The 17,578-nt window shown below is 33.3% G+C and overlaps 2 protein-coding genes across 4 annotated transcripts in view; one reads left to right on the forward strand and one right to left on the reverse strand.

The window, feature by feature from the left end:
• The window catches only part of LOC123711235 (proton-coupled amino acid transporter-like protein CG1139), a 31,130-nt gene extending 21,922 nt beyond the window's left edge, over nt 1-9,208 (forward strand). For 2 of the 3 annotated variants that reach the window (XM_045663725.1, XM_045663726.1), the window contains exons 3-10: nt 271-354; nt 2,916-3,066; nt 3,661-3,782; nt 4,183-4,267; nt 5,280-5,521; nt 5,841-6,053; nt 6,960-7,129; nt 8,918-9,208. In XM_045663725.1, the coding sequence (XP_045519681.1) occupies nt 271-354; nt 2,916-3,066; nt 3,661-3,782; nt 4,183-4,267; nt 5,280-5,521; nt 5,841-6,053; nt 6,960-7,129; nt 8,918-9,156 (1,306 nt within the window). In that variant the 3' untranslated portion in view covers nt 9,157-9,208. Of the gene's footprint in view, nt 1-83; nt 146-270; nt 355-2,915; nt 3,067-3,660; nt 3,783-4,182; nt 4,268-5,279; nt 5,522-5,840; nt 6,054-6,959; nt 7,130-8,917 lie in introns of those variants that run through there. The other variant, XM_045663727.1, reaches the window with a different exon arrangement.
• Nucleotides 9,209-11,392: 2,184 nt separating this feature from the next.
• LOC123711079 (trypsin-3-like) lies at nt 11,393-14,818 on the reverse strand. The gene is made up of 5 exons (XM_045663484.1): nt 14,741-14,818; nt 14,124-14,358; nt 13,526-13,775; nt 12,557-12,706; nt 11,393-11,680 (listed from the first exon to the last, which is right to left on the reverse strand). The coding sequence occupies exons 1-5, from the start codon at nt 14,787-14,789 to the stop codon at nt 11,528-11,530; spliced, it is 837 nt and encodes a 278-aa protein (XP_045519440.1). The 5' UTR covers nt 14,790-14,818; the 3' UTR covers nt 11,393-11,527.
• Nucleotides 14,819-17,578: the final 2,760 nt, after the last annotated feature.

The following is a 17,578-nucleotide window of genomic DNA, read 5'->3' on the forward strand; positions in this document are numbered from 1 at the left end:
TGTTCGTATGAATAAAAGTGTCATAAAAAAGCAATAAATAAAATAAATCAACAATTTATTCACTCTTTGTTAACTTTAATGCGTACACGTGTTTCTAAATGAAGTTAACGTGCAATTTTTTTATATCACGGAATTCCTATCAACCGTAATTTTTATTGATATAAGTAAATAAAACATTTTCAAACATCACATACAGCGTATTGTAAAAAAATATAAAATAATTGTTTCATAGTTATAAAGTCGTTCATATATGATTTTTTTCTGTTCCAGGATAGAGTTAACTTGCAATGGCTCTAGAGAAGACTTGGACCCCTACGTACCTGCACAAAACAGACCATTGGAATCAAACACATCGTAAGTATAAATAATCATTACTAATTAAATATATTACTTACTAATACTTTAATAATAGATTGCCTTTCACATGACGTTATTATACAATGGCTGTTACTAAAGAAAACCTCAAACGTCATCTATTTTCATACGTCATATTATGTACCATATATTATAACAATACGATTTAAATTAAAGGAACATCAACGACCTCAGTTAACTTTCTATATGCACTTTTATATTATTGTGTTATTTTTAAAATTCCTACATTGACGTAACGATATGAGGCAAAGTCAATTCTTATCTGAATCGCTTGGTACTATTGTAAATTTGATTTAAACGTTTTTACAGATAAGATATTGTAATTTTTTTAAACCCATTTTTACGGAGCTAATTTGATAGTACCAGGTCAATAGGCTTTTATATTTCTATAAATATATAAATATTCTCCTACAAAAATAAGTCATATACAGATATATATATATCTGTATATGACTTATATTAATTTATTAATTATATACAACATAATATATAACATAAAAATGCTAAGAAAAAATTATAACAATCCTTAAAATATATTATTAAAAGGAGTTAGACAAATAACCTTTAGGCAAGGTTCCAAAAATACTGGCAGCGTTCCCCCTTTGAATAGCTAGACTAATTCTTTGTCCGCGGTAGCTGCCAGCTCTTCGGTCTCCTGTGATATCGACTAAACTTTTTGTTACTAAGCTTTTGGGAATAAGGCCATAATGGTTTTAATTTTATAAAGAAATTATCCAATAGAAGTTTATATTAGGAAATGCATTCATATACATAACAACCAAAAATAGTCTAAAGTACTAAAAATATAATTTACCAATTAATTATGAAAATGTAAATTTTATCATATGTGTTAAATGTAGTGATTTAGTGGAGAGGCCTTCAGACAAACATAAGCCGTCCGTCAAACTTTACCGTAACCGTCTTTGCATCGTCTTTTTCTTCTTACAATCGTATTCAGAAATATTGTTCTTGTATTATAGAACGTTCTTATAAGTTTTTGAAACCGTAGAAAATGTAATAATGTATTCATTGAAAAAATATATTTCATATATATATATTACAAAAAAATCATCTGAGTGTTATCACACTGGAATATAGAGAAGTTTTATCCAGTTAAATTTCAATTTATATATTTATTTTAAAGTTTTAGTTGTGTAATGTCTTAAACTGTATATCAACATTGCCTCCTGCCCGTAGCTAATGTATAAAAAAGTCATTTATTTTTATTACTTGATTGTTTGTAGGGTCCAATTTCTTATAACGTTTTTAATGAAACATTGGAAAAATACAAATTATTAAGCAATACACTCATATATACGCACATACACCACATTCGCTTCAAGGCAAGTTTTTCTGATTACACTTTTAGTGAGTTAAGTTTAAGTTTATTGAATGCACAAAGTCAGTTCGCGAAATTATTATAAGTAAAAGGCTTTTTGAATGATCTAAAAATTATTAAAAAAATGGATGGCTACGAAAGACAGTAGAAGGACTCACCATGGGTATTAAAAGTCCCAAAATCGATCACGTGCACATGTAATTTAGTTACAACACTGTAGTAAAACAAATAGGAGTTTACAGTTAAGGGATCCAATTATCTTTGTCAAATCCAATATGCATGGGCGAATAGTGAATATGTGGGGCACGATGGACGCGCATCGCACATGTGTTGATTGATCTCAGGGATTCCCCTTCTGGTGGGTTTTTTTTAATTTAGTGGAGCCTGTGGGCCTTTGTATCCACGTGGCCCTAGGCTACAGCCCAAAAAGCCCTTAGGTAGATACGCCCCTGCCAATATGAGAGCCAGCCTTCCTTCAATAGCTGTAGTGGTATATTTTTAATATTTTAGCGTAACCAAGAAAAAAAACGCTGCAATGCAGCTAATTACAATTTTCAGAGCTTTCTGCTTAATGTAAACGTTATATTATAATCTAATTAAATTGTACTTCGGTGTTCCAAAATTCTCAATCAAAAACAATTTCAATACTTAATCAGCAATCAGCTTAAGTTATCGAATTGATCGAATATCGAAATTGATTGATTACACTCAATTTCCGAAGTTAGTTTCCAGGAAGTTGATTCGACATAAGCCTCGTATTCACATAATCTCGATTGTAAACTTAACGAACTCAGCCTACGCTTCGTCAACGCAAAGTGACTTTGAGTCGAAATGCGTACGATTTGATACCGAATAGCACTACTTAATTAACATCAACGTTTCAAATATTTTATACATATACAAGTGCCTTATTATACGACACGTACGACACCTATAATTTCCCCTTACAAATACGATGACGTCACACCCTGAAACGCGCTAACAAAGTTATTCTAAGAATCTGTACAACATCTGGACTTTGGCCACTGATTAGTTCCTTCCTTCACACCATAAAGTACTGAACTAACGCGAAACTGTTATTTTTTCACCGTAAAGATATTATATTAGCAAACCATTGACGTACATGACACTTACTGAAGACTTTATTATTACAACTGAGAATATCAGTCTCTGGAAGATATTAATTAAACTTTTGTTGCAGGAGCTTCGGAGCGCTGGCTCATCTTTTGAAGGCTTCTCTTGGTTCTGGAGTGCTGGCTATGCCCTTGGCTTTTAAAAATGCTGGGCTTCTTGTCGGATGCTTTGGAACTATTATTATTGGCTTTATTTGTGCACACGTCATACATATTTTGGTCAGTATAATTGTTATATGTAAACTAGGAAAGATTGACTGAAACTTAATTACAACATTACAACGAATTTTTGTATTTATAATACATATATATAGAGCAGTATTGACCCAGTAGCTTAAGTTTGCGACCTGCGAACCCTAAGGTCGTGCGTTCGAATAACAACTTTTGGATTTTTTTTCTATGTACGCATGTAACACTTGCTACATGGATAGTTCCTATAATGGTTATAATCGTATCCTACAATGGTAATAAGGTATAAATAACGGTGAAGGAAAATAAAAATAGCTATACAACTACACCAATACACCCACATTTAAATACCGATTTTAAAAAATTGTCTATAACTTGTAACAAAAAATGTAATAGGCAGTGAATGTGAAAAATTAGTGAAAGTTTTAATATAAACACTAATTAATTGGTGATTTTTATGTCCGAGCTATTGTCTTCGTGCCATTAATCTGTTTTATTAAAATAACTAAACAAAACGGACAAAACAAGCTTAACAAAGATAAAAGTTCGAAAACAAATATTTCATTATAAAGTTACTAATTAGATAAACTGGAAGAGCTTTCATTAATTAAAACTATCTTACAGGTTAAAACGTCACAGCAACTTTGCGTCGAGGTGAAAAAGCCGTGTTTGGGATATGCTGATACTTGCGATTTAGTATTTCAGAATGGGCCTAAATCCGTTAGACGTTTTGCACCACATGTCAGGTATAAACTAATTATTAACGTAATTACGAATAAAAGGAAATCATTTTTAATTTAAGGGTGAAAAATTCATCAGCAAATTGTTGTAAATCCCACCAAAAGAACGAACGTAGTAGGAGGCTAAAGGTTGGCAACACACGGCTACAGGAACTGCCTTATAAGATTATCCTGTAAGCTCGTTTGGTTTCACTCCTTAAGATTCTGAGCCATTCAAATAATATCTATTTCGCCAAGAATCGAACTCTAGAACTCTGTTGTATTGTTAATCAGTTTAAAAATAATATAGTATAGTGTATAGTAGACATTTTACCATAACATCGTGTATTAAATATTTTAATTTTTACTATATATTTTTCTAAACATTACCTGTAAGAATTAAATTATATATTTTTCTGTTTTTCAGAGAATTAGCAGACTGGGCATTGGCTGTTACGCACCTGGGTGCTTGTTGTGTGTACGTTGTAGTTATTTCGGAATCATTTAAGCAGGTTAATATATTATGAATTGATTACATTTAATATGATTTTTTATCCTTAGTCTACCTTATAGGTATTTTATATAAATGTTGCTATGTTATCTGTAGTCTCTAGACTGTTCTATTTTCCAGACTAAAAACCTGAGAAGAAAAAAAAATTTTTTTTATTTTTTTCAAATTATTCTCTCCATAAAAAGTTTAGAATTCATGAAATAAATATAAAAATAAAAGGCTAAATACGCCAAAATTATCTCTAATCCGTCCAGCCGTCTTGAAGTTTTTCGCTTGGCAACATATTTAACAATGTATGGGTTGTCAACGTCACATCAATTGGTGTGCCTCAATTATATGATAAAAATAACGATTTATATATGAAATATAAATATTTTTTTGCAAATATTCGATTTCATCTGATCGTAAATAACAATATAATCATACTTATTCATGAGTTTTGAAAGTTCAATACACTTTGCGATTTTTATGAATAGAATAGAAATACGTTTCACAATTTATTATAATTAAAAATATTTTTATAATCTGAAATTCTGTTTTATAATGAACCTGAATAAAATCTAAACAAATCTTGTTTTAAGAATTGAATTTCCAAGATAACAATTTACCCAATACCTAATATATTTTCTAGTACCCTTTAATGTAACCCTGGCTGAATTAATAAAAACCTTCGTTTATTAGTCACTTTTGAACTGAAAGAAAAAACTATTGTTTCATATGGAAGATAATATATAAGATCAGATCTCGAACACTACTTTCAGGAGTAGTAAAAGTTAGTAGTAGTTGTTATACAAATAAGATTCTAAAATATGGTAATAATAATAATAAATCGATTTCAATTAAGAGAACAACTAAGCTTTCTTCCACCATAAAAGCAAGTATAGTGCGCACATAAAATGTTTCAAGGTTTTCGAACGCAAGACCTCTGGTTCCAGAGCCGCAATAAGGCTTTATATCATCATGAAAAAAGACGGCATTCACTCCAAATTTTCATTTCAAATTTTTGATTTCAGATATCAGATGAATACGGAGGTCCCAAATGGTCGGTTCCCGCTTTCTGTGCTCTTTGTCTCATAATCCTGATACCACTAAATCAAATAACGAAACTAAAGTACCTCGTTCCTTTCTCAGCAGTAGCTAATTTTGTATGGCTGGCTTCCATTTGTATATCCATTTACTACTGTCTCAGAGATCCTCCACCATTATCATCAAGGAATATGGCTACATCAATAGCTGGGCTGCCAAACTTTATAAGGTACCATTTACAGTTTCACCTGATAAAAAGTAAAATGACTTTTAAAGCTTTCTTTCAAAGTTATATTGAACGTAATATTACGCTGATAGCCATTTTCATTTAATTATTTTTTGTAACATTTTCACTTTTAAATGGTACACTTTTAAATATTACTGTCGATAATTTCACGTGAATCTTAATGAAATATTAATTAATATGAATAATGTATCAAAAGGTAGTGCTTTCTCGTCGGAATATTTAAATACCCGTGACAAGCCACTTTATATTTGAATTTATTTTTCTTTTGAAGCTTGTTTCACATAGATATATTTTTTTTTAGTACATCCTTATTCGCTATGGAAGGAATAGGCGTGGTTATGCCAATAGAGAATGAAATGACGAAACCGCAACACTTCCTTGGCTGTCCCGGTGTCTTGAACATTGCCATGGGCGCTGTAGTGGCATTGTATGGGTTTGTGGGCTTCTGTGGGTACCTCAGTTTTGGTGAAACAGTAAGGGGAAGCCTCACACTCAATCTACCGCAGGATGAAATGTAAGTCATCTACAGATTGGTGTAGATCCCATCCCTTATTATCAGATAAACGATTCAAAGTGCTTTGTTAACCTTACTAAGTACACATTTCCTCTGTTTCTTTGGTTATTTTTGAAGTGAACCTTCTTTAGACGCATGATGGTAAAATTTTGACGTTAACGTCGCGACGATGTGCAGCGTTTTTGTCAAAGAAAAGGGAGAGAGCGATTGAGATCGATTGAGAGAGAGTGAGAATGGGAGATCGAGAAAAAATACACGCTATTGGTTGATGTAGTTAGATATTAGAACTTTAAATGGCAATTCTGTCGCATAACGACGATAACGTCTTGTGCAGTAACGTAGGTTTTTTATTTATTTCTATTATAATTAGCACGTATTCAGTGTGTAAACAGTGTGAATATAGATATACAAATACATGGAATGATCATATACTGGTAGATGATCATCTATTGGGGCTTAGTAATAATTAATTTTCACTTTATAATTAATTTACAATTTTCTCTTCTGACATGTGTACTTTGTACGCACGCATTTTTTTTATAGACAAGAAGGTGATCAGTCTTCTGTCTTACACATGCCTTCCATTTTTGGGTTTGAGATATATCGGTTTTTCTCACGATGTTTGCCGTCGCCGTAGGAAAATTCTATTTGTGTACTGCCGTGATTCGAGCGCACGGCCTCAGGTATGAGGGTCGCACGCTTTAGCCACTAGGCCAATACCGCTCCATACCTGGACTTAAAGAACGCCTTTATCGATCGGGCACTTGGATCTCGCATAGGTACTTCTCCGCGGCCGCCAGCGATTATTGGCCTGCCTACGCTTATTTAACATACGGATCTTCTCCATGACTAGTCGAAGGTTATGTTATAACATTGTTATTATTATGTATTATATTTATTTTACAGCCTTGCTCAGACCGCTAAGATTCTGGTGGCGTGTGTGATGATCCTCTCCTACGCTCTCATATTTTACGTCCCAGTTGACGTCGCATGGAGGCGGATATGTGATAGGATACCCGTCAGTAGTCATAGATGGGGTCTGGCAGCTCTCAGGCTATTTGGAACTTTATTAACAGGTCAGTTTATATAACGATTGACAGATTTACATAAAAATTGTATTCTGTGTCTATACAAAGTCCTCTGCTTTCCCCTCGGATTACAAAACATTGTCTATTTAGATGGTATCGACCTAAAACATTTTTTTACCAGATATCAATCAGATCTCCTATTTGGAAGCTATTTAACTGACACGGTCATAGAAAAATAGCATGTCAGAATACATTTGGCCTTTTGTTATTTTAATATACAAGAGAGAAACTAGACCAGAAGATTTCACTGACACTCTTTTGATGACGCAATCTTTTGTGGTCAGTATAGGCCTATTACTGCGTAGACAATAAAGCAGGACCTTACGTAACATATTATTATATGATGCAATTTTTGATCGGACTAGAAGTTTTGCAATAGTACAAAAACTTATTATTGAAAATATTATAAGTCTGAACTTAAAGTTTGCATAAAAATAAACTTACAAAAAGTTGTCTTTATGCAGATTACATTTTACAAAGGTGTTTACCAATGCTTTTATTTTATTTTATTGCAATAACTTTGATAAATAATGATGCAAATTCACCGCCCGATTCCGAATTAATTAAGGTCAAAGGACAAAGGATATTATTGTAGTTTGAAATTGTATATATGGTGAATATATCATTAAAATATTTACTAATTGGCGTAAAAAACTGTAGACTTTAATGAACCACTCGTGTGTATGGCTGTTAGTTGAGCTTGAGCAAGCTTTTACAGTTCACAGATTTAAGTAATACAGTAATACAAGCTTTTACAGTTCACAGATAAAGCAAACTTAAAAAGTTTACTTTTTAACTATTATAATTGACTTTACTCGTCAAGTTTATAAAGAACCTCACTTTCCGGGTGGTTAATCAATAATAAATAACTTACCATAAAACACATCTTAACTGGGAGAGATTTTATATAGTTTAAAATGCAATGATTGAATGATTCAACTCATACATTGAATATCCTATTATATCCGACAAACCTACAATTAAGAGTTTTTGTGGTGGCAACATTTTTGCATTTTACAATAGCCTAGAATAACGAAGAGAATGCGTTTTTTGAGCGGGGATATCGTTATGTCGAGATAAAAGGTCATCTTCGCAGCTCGCGTGACAGCGCCGCAAGGCAATACTTAGCCAAGTCAAAATTGAGAAAATCAAAAAGAGATCGAACATTCTAAAAAAAGTGACTTTCGCGATTAAAAATGCCGTATATAGAGGTAAAAGGTACGCATCGCATACGTGCCCAAATATTCCGAAGAAAGTATATTTTGATATCTGATAAACGTACTCCAAACAATAATATGCGACAAAGGAGGAAAAAAACAAGACATTCCAACTGATTTTTTTTATCTCAACGTAATTTTTGTAACAAACACAATTGTAAATTAAAAATACTTTTTCATGCAACGCGGACTAAAATCACACATCGGGGTAAAAGAAGTCGCAAAATCAACTGCTCGCTCCCCTCAATGACATTAGGTCGAACGCCATTCCCTACGTCTCTAATTTATCTTATTTTCACCATATATGGAAGTTCTCATCCATAAAGCAGCGTTCATAAGAAACGTAATCGGACGACCGTATTTTCTCCGACACTCTTGTCTTAGATTAAACTTACATGTACAATATGATTACTTTTATTAGTTTTTAAAAATTAAAACTATTAAACTTTGTGATACATGACAACTAAATCAATGCAATACAAAGAAATGAAACAGAAAACACACACACTAATACTAATGCAAAATACTCATATTTATAAGGATGGTGTTTTTTTTTTAGTTGGCCTGGCCTGTGCAATACCAAGACTGGAGCTTTTCATGGAGTTAGTTGGTGCCATTTGTCTGTCCTGTCTTGGCCTGTCGCTGCCTGCCATAACAGAAACGGTCTGGCGATGGGGCAAGGACCTCGGTCCTTACAAAATAGTGCTGATTAAAAATGCCATAATTGTTGTTATATCTCTGATAGCTATGGTCTCTGGTGTGACTTTCTCTATTAAAACTATGATAGACAGCTTGTGATATTAAGACTTATTTATTGTTAGGTGTAAATATTAAAGTATTAATTCCGTAATGTATTTTTCATTTGTGTATTTCTTGATCTAATAGGTATGTAGGTGATGCTGGGTTCGTAATCGATTTTTGGGTCTAATAGTAAGATTCAGTCGCGATTTAAACGTATATATGACACCCTATGTCCAGCACTAATACGTTTCTGACATACGGAAGCCATACTTATCTCTAAGTCTCAATTCGACCCTTATATATGCTATTATATTAATAATAGAATAAAAAGAATTGATTCGTTAAATAAAATATAAAATGGCATGAGATTTACATTCGTCACTAATCAAACTAACTAAGCTAAAAGGCATAACAGGAAACGTGCTTACGTAACTTAATGGATATTCATATACCTCAATCCAACGTCAATGACATCTTGACCCACAAACTGCACTTACGTCGTTAAAAATAAGAATGTTTACTACAAAGCTAAATTATTTGCATTCCTCGTTAATACGTCAAATTATTTTGATTGGAATGAATAGAGCATCGAAATGTGACGCTGATTTGAGGTTTTATAATCAAGTGGATTGTTTCGTTTTGATAATGCAGTTTAACGCAGCAACGTGCTCGAAAGCTACACAGATTTATGCCTATTATAAATGCCAATTATAAAATTTCCGTTTGCTATTGTTACCGTTTCGAGGAATATCTTGAATAAATATATATCAGTGATATACTGTAAGTGTTTTTCTCCTAAAAATTTTAATAGACAATTAGCTGTTCCATCCGCCACCGATCCAAGAATCGCACATCTAAATTATGTAAATATAAATTATTATGCAAATGTGAAAACAAACAAGTATCAAAATGACAGGAATCGGTTTTTAAATTTACAAGATGACCGCTTGTTAATTTAACCTTGTCTTTTTTAACGACATATGTTTTCGTGATTGTGGCTTAAAAACATATTATCTTAAATTGTAGTGACGGACGGAAACATCGTTAATAGCTAGCCCTGATTTATGCGATTCATTCCGAAACATATATTTTTCTATAACCATCACTTAAAGTCATTCTGATTCGACGTTGTGGTATATTTTTGTAGTCAAAATTATGCATAGATAGGGATTAGATTGTTACACACATCTGCTTATATAAAATTAAGACGAAAGAAGTTTTGGGTGAGATTCAGGAACGAGACGAGAACTTGTGACTTCCGTGTGTCAAAATTCCGTGTGACATTTCTATATCTTAACGATTTTTTTGTATAATCGGAAATGGAAAATCGCAGGAAGGTCGCAAAAAATCTTGCTAAAATACATGAAGTCCAGGTGAAGCTTCTGGCGGAATATAGTACTGTATATGTAATACAAAAGAAAGTTAAAACACATGTTCAATGCTCTTATAAATTAAATTTTAATATCGTATTGAAATGTACGTATACATTAAATTGCACAATACACCCTAAAGTAAATATAGATAATATTATAGTAAAACAGATTACGTGGAATTCAGTGTAATGCAATATTTTCCCTAGTAATAGAAAGGTAAGTTTTAGTTAAATATTCCGAATGCCTAAGGAAAGATTTTGCATATCTATATACATATTTTATTGTTATGTATGAAATGTAGTTACACTATATATTGACGAGTTCCTATACTGTTACTTTCACGCTAGGGCTTTAAACATTAAAAAGTCACGCCTGTTGCAATGTATTTTAATCCCTATTTTGAAATTACTTATTACGCCCAGCACTTCTGCGTTGAAAAATCATGACAAGACTTAGCGGCCGGAATAACTGTCATAGCGCGTTTATCGGTATGACGTCATTGTACGCATAGGATATACTCCTATGATAGATATATAGATTATAGGTGTCAAAATTATTATAAACCACGAACACTGTTAGGTGGAGGTGTTTTAAGTACTTCTTGTATATACTGGCATCCATACTTTGATCATTCAACTATCTTCTTCTACGCTACCTCGGCTCCAGTAACACCAAAACGTAACTTATAATAATAAACTATTAAAAGAAAGGATCCGCTGCGGTAAATTTAAACCGCCATAAATAGTATAAATATTTATTTTACCTATAATCTAGCAGATATATTTAAAAAAAGGTTTCGACATACAAAAATACTACATTCTATTTGAAGAGTCAAAAAATGTTGTGTTTGTTAAATAGTAAATAAATAATTTAAATGATTTGACAACAAACTGAATGAATGACGACTACAAACTTAACTATGTCTAAAAAGGTCTACTAAAGGTACCTTAAGAAAAATTAAAAAAAGAAATTAGGGCAAATTTACACAAATATGTCAATCTAAGAATTAATTTTCAACATGTATTCCAAAATTGATCATAATAATATAATTGCGTTTATAATCCAGTATTCTCAGTTATCCAGTCTCTCAATAGAGGCGAGGCAATATTAGCAAACGCTGATGGCGAAAGCGCCTGTCCACAGCCTCGGCCAAATGACACGATGCCAACAGCCATGCCATCTTGAACAGCAGCACCACCTGAATCACCCTAGAAACACGGAAAATTTAGATATTATCTGCTGTGTCCGTTTTAAACATTTCGAAGATATGTATGTTAATCTTCACAAACATCGGTCATGTTGGAGATACAGCGCGCTCACACTAACTTAGCTGGTCGGTGGTGTTTGGTCACACCTTAATCAGCGTGTATACGGCTATTTATGATTTATTTTATGCCTTGTTTCACCTTGGCAATATGTGTTTGCGTATTTTTTATTAAATTACTGTAATTAACTTTGGCATGATGTAGTGATATATAAACTAATTATATTTTGCTTTAATTTTATTTCATAGAGAGAAGCACGTGATAGGGTACGGGACGCATGCATGCGATAGGGTAAAAAATAAGGTGTCTTTGGAAGCGCGGCTGAATTCACGAAGGTGACTCGTTTTATAAATTATAGAATGTAAGTAAATAATAACATTTTATCACTGTAAAGCTATCGATATAGATATACAGGGTAGAGTCCATGTAAATCCCCTCGATTTAACTCCCGTACTTTTCAAGTTGCTAAAATTTGTAAAAACTGCGCAGCTGTGTACGTTCTTTTGTCGCTTAATCCTAGCCCACAATAAACTCGACTGTCGGCATTCGTTATTTTATTAAAAATTTAGGAATTGTTGCACGTGTAGACTGTTTTTGACCATGACTAATAAGAAGTCATGGATTATCTATACGTTTTTCTTATCTCCATTTGACGACAACTCTCTATAACGCCATAAAATGCACAGGCCCTTCAGTGTCGTTATATAGAGTTTACACTGTAGCTGTAAAGGTAACATAATCTACTAAATAATAAGTTTATTTACGAAATTTGAAAATGATTAACGTATACTAGTCCCAAGCATAATACTCTGTTAATACCTGACAAGTACTTTCCCCTCCCAAGAAAAAGTTACCGGCACAGAACATATTCGTAGTGAGTACAGTAGGGTAGACGAGGAAACATTGATAATAGTTCACTACAGGCAATTTCACGGACATAAGACGATCTGGGATGGATGATGCACCTTGCTGCAACAAATACATTTGAATAAATAAGATTTATCAAAACAAAGAGATAGTAGGTATGATTCGAATCTATCAATTCAACTGAGCGTCTTTTATTACTTTTTTAATTGTTGTTACATTACTACAAATTACAGTGGTTTTCAAATGTAATATTTTATGACTATCTGTTTTTTTTTTTGTGAAACAGTAGGCAAACACGCTGGAGACACATCTGATGTTAAGGGATACCGCCACCCATGGACGCTCACATTGCTGGAAGTCTCGCAAGACTGTTGCCGGCCTTTTAATAATTGGGCAGCTCGTTACGTAATGGTAGTGCTCGGCAAAAACTGCCTTAAGAAGCGCTCAGTTGTGGAACGACGGACGTTGGATGGATGGTAATTTGTATTCCGCCTTGACGTACGATGATGAAACTCAGCTGCAGGTGTTAGTCCGATAAACTCCTTTGAAAGCTCTCCATAGTAAATGCGGTAGAAAATGAAGAAAGGAGTGATTTTGAAAGTGAAAACACACACACTTGTGTCTTCTTGGGGTTAAATTGGACTACCCCAGTTAGACAATCCACGTAGCAAAGTTTAGATTCCAGACATAAGTTCGTGCCCGAGAAATACCTGACCGGCCAGTGTAAAGAGGTAGATAGTGATGTCGTCCACATAGTATTGAATATTGCTGTTTCATAAATAATTTAAAACAGAATTACTTTAAACCATTCGATCGTATCTACTACTTGTCCCTTCCTTTACATGAAGTTCAAATTTTAATCTGCTTTCTGAAAGCTTTTCCGTTTTACCGAGACTTTAATAATAGAAAAAAAATACATACCCTTGTCCTTCCCCAACCACTGACAACTATTTCCGAATTTCCACGCACCGCCCTATTTCTGGGAGGCAAAGAAACAGGCTGCATTGTTTCGCTGAATTCAATCGATTTTGCAGTTTTCATAAAAGCTACATCTTTGTCAAATGGTGGATCATCATATTCTGGGAAAGGAGTGACTTCTGCTATTTCTATGATGGTCCCATTCTTCCGAAATGAACTTCCGGCTCGTAGGACTACTGTTTTTGGATCCACACTAAGAATGAAAATGTAAAAAACATAATTTACCTTGATGAAAGAAAATTATTTACTGCGTAATTTTAAAATTAAAATTGTAAGTTTAAGATTTAACCCTGAAGCTTTAATAGAAGAATATTTAAATGATAAATTAAGCAATAAAAAATCTCAAGTTAAATTTAATGCACATTTTGGTCACTGATTTGTATGGCGTAGGGTATGCGGAAATGTTTGACGCTTTCACATACGTCAGTGATTAGACTATGCTAATGTAGACTATTTTTATCCTAGTCGCCATCCGAAGTCACTGGACACCTAGTATGAGGACGCAATGTACAAAGTTATCCTATCATAAACAGTCACTTACTTTTGTGCGCAGTGTGCGGCAGTCATAATATAATTTTCGCTGACTATGAAACCTCCACAAAAGTAGGAGTTATTCACAATAAACGAAACTTGGTAAGGGTAATCCTTTATGTCAGCTTCCTGTCCGTTCACAATTCTATCATCAGTCACGCTGGAAACGGAAACTACATCCTTGCCATTTACAGGAACCTTTTCCGATAATATTATATCGGAGACTAAAATGTTAATCCCTAACACTGAAAAAGGCAAAACAAAACTGTATATTACTGATAACCGGAAAGAGATAAATACCTTCTTTGTGATTAACTAGTAACAGCAATTTTAGACCGATAAAATAACAACATATATTTATATAAGTAGTATTATACAACGCCATATAGCCATTAATAGAAGGCACAGACACATATTATATGCACACAATAAATGAAGTTAAAAGAGTTTTATTTATAATATTAACAGTTGAATGTATTATTGTACTTATTTAAAAATTCAATTTTATCTTTAAAAAGTTAAAATAGCTGTCAGTCGCTTTTAGGTTCACGCTCTTTCCAATTAAAAGAATGAGAATAATTTATCAACCTATATTATATTTTGATATAATTTTTCCATTTTTCTTACCTGTTTTAGCACAAACCGCCGAAAGCGACACAAAACACATAAACCACATCGTTAGGAAGTTGGCAAGAAAGTGTAATGCTTCACTAAGTGTACGAGAAATGAATTACAATTAGAAACTACCTTTTTATATTGCTGTGTCTCATTTGAATATCGCATTGTATGGCCCCTATAACCTATAAGTAGGTGATAATAGCACAACTAGACAGTATGTCATTTTACGATTTATGATGCTTTTTTTACCTATTAAATTATTTTTGCGCGCAATTGTCTTGCTAACTTAAAGATATTATATGGATAATAATTTATAGTAGGCAGAAAAGTTTTATAAAGTAGTTGTTGTATAATAGGAATGCCTTAACTTACGATTAACTATCTATCTCATGTCAGTATCGTAATGATACTTTTTAATTTTCACTGTAATGCGACGTTGATACCATAATGACGTAATTAAAGTATCTTAAAAGGCCGGCAACGCACTTGCGAGCCCTCGCTCTTGGTGTTGAGAGTGTCCATGGACGGTGGTATCAATTAACATCAGGTATACCTCGTGGCCGTTTGCCATTTGTCCTATTAAAAAAAACAGCATATTTCTATTAATAAAAACAGCAATTTTCTATTTAAAAAATTATTAGACCGCAATCCCACCTGATTTTAAGTGGTATGCGGCCTATTGGACGCCACGCCTGCCAAAAGATGTCAACTTAGCAGCCGCTGACCCTTGTTGTACTCTTTAGGAAAAATTGAAGTGGGCAAGGAGTTCCATTCTATCGCTGTTTTCACAAAAATCCAAATTGTAGTGTAACGCGGCACTTGTCAATAACGAACGGTTGAAACTCCAGCGTAGTTTGAAAGGTGATGACAATATATGCTTCTGACGAAATAGTTAAGATCTGTAAGAACTAGAACAGAGAGATGCCTATATGATAGCTGTTAAATAAATAAAAGACATTATTGTTTGATGAAAAAGACTCTAATCCTTGACATTATTGTGTATACATATTATCTTATTTATTGGCAAGTAATTGATCAAACTGGGCCTGTTTGCCTGCATTGACCGTCTTAGACGGGCTGGTTTCCTCTATATAGAGCAAGCAAAGCGAGTCCTAAATGCACAACTCCATAGTCCGAGCGACACACGTCTTGTTGCGCACTTCATATTACAGGAGCCTCCTAAGAATTAATCTCTCTGCGCTGTTTAGTAACTATAGTTATCAATACTACTAGTGTCTGCAATACTTAGCCTATAGATTACCTAATGCCAGTTTTATATTTTAAAATACAAAAGTGGAAAGACGTTTTGCCGCTAATCCACATAAGCCTTTACTCTGTAACTTCCAATAGCAACCCTGACAACAATCTTGATCTATTGGGATTTGTCACCACTATTAGTTTCATTCAAATCTCAAGGTTGTGTGACATCAAAGCTACGTTTATTGCGAGCACTCCACGAACTGTCATACAAAACGTCGGGATCGGTATCGCTATGAGAAGTTACTGAGTAAGGGCGCTGGTCTCAAGTGAGATGCTGCCTATTGGAGAGCTTGCCCCTATTTATTCGGCCCTTGTAAGAGTCCATGGTATACTATCTATCTATCGGTATCTAATCGATATATAGCAATGTCAATGCCTTAAAGCTTTAAGACGATTATAATTAATACATATTCCTTATACCTTAGATTTTAAAACCGGTATAAAAAATCATGTTCGACTACATAATACTTTTAAGAATTTTGAATAATTCAATTTCGACAACATCCCCTTTTCTCAACAAAATAATGGTTCATGGTTAAATTAACATCCATTATCACTTAACTATAGTTTACGTGAGCGGAATAATCTAATTGCTACCTGAATTTGTACTTAGTTTTTATCTAGATTATAATGTTGATAGTGAGTTAACTAGTTGGATGAATACAAAAATTTGAATACCCCCATATAATACTGCTATGTGTATCGTATATAGCTGTCGTTTCTACAATTATTCTTTAATTAATTTTAATTCTATTAGTGTCAAGTTTATTTAAGTTTTATCTAAAAAATAACATTAACAGGACTTATCTGTTTATTCATTTTGATTTTTTTAATGATCATTTATGACTGGACTGACCAGAAAATTCTTACGCCATTATCCCAGGTGAGGCCATAGAATATTTTAAAACGTTAGAGATCCGAATAAACTTATGAAAAAGACATACCAATATTAATTCCTATATCGCAAACTCTGTTGAGTCCAGAAAAAAGTTTTGTACTACAGATTTATATATGTTAGAAACACTGTCTCACTCATTTTTCCTCGCTATCGACATATACCTTTGTCACCATCGTTTGCGTGTCGTTTACGCGGTTATTTTAACCTTGGTACGGGATATATTAATAAGAAACCATTCCAAATTCAAATCCTTTACTTTACTCTAACGTGTAACGAAGTCGTTTATTTCGCTGTTAGTATATATTATAACTAAATTTCTTAAATTAGTATCCTACATAAAAAATAAACTATTATTGAAGAATTTCGTCTGGACTACATGCCGATATCATATAGTAACAAGGGTCTGGTCTGTAGTAAGCAATAACAATGTTTCACTGAAGGCTTAAAATAAAATACGCACTAGGTGATTCATCTTCACTACATATTAATTGAGAGAGTTATATTCATTTGCATAAATAGACATACGGCTATTACGTTAACAAAAATTTATATCGACATACACAGTAAAGCACATTTCCCATTCTGCCTCAACTGCCTTTTAAATGAACCTCCCGAGCGAACTTTTAATACATTCACAATTCATGCGATGCGGTTCTTGAGTTTGATGGCTAAGGTTATTACAGGACGGA

Source organism: Pieris brassicae, chromosome 6 (assembly GCF_905147105.1).
Source record: "Pieris brassicae chromosome 6, ilPieBrab1.1, whole genome shotgun sequence".
Classification (NCBI taxonomy): Eukaryota; Metazoa; Arthropoda; class Insecta; order Lepidoptera; family Pieridae; genus Pieris; species Pieris brassicae.

Excerpts from the sequence above, each read along its gene's own strand:
- LOC123711079 (XM_045663484.1), bottom strand. The coding sequence starts at position 14,789 with ATGTGGTTTATGTGTTTTGTGTCGCTTTCGGCGGTTTGTGCTAAAACA. Across the intron at positions 12,707-13,525 it reads GTGGTTGGGGAAGGACAAGG|CAAGGTGCATCATCCATCCC; the intron begins GTATGTATTTTT and ends TATTTGTTGCAG. Across the intron at positions 11,681-12,556 it reads GAGGGGAAAGTACTTGTCAG|GGTGATTCAGGTGGTGCTGC; the intron begins GTATTAACAGAG and ends CCGTGTTTCTAG.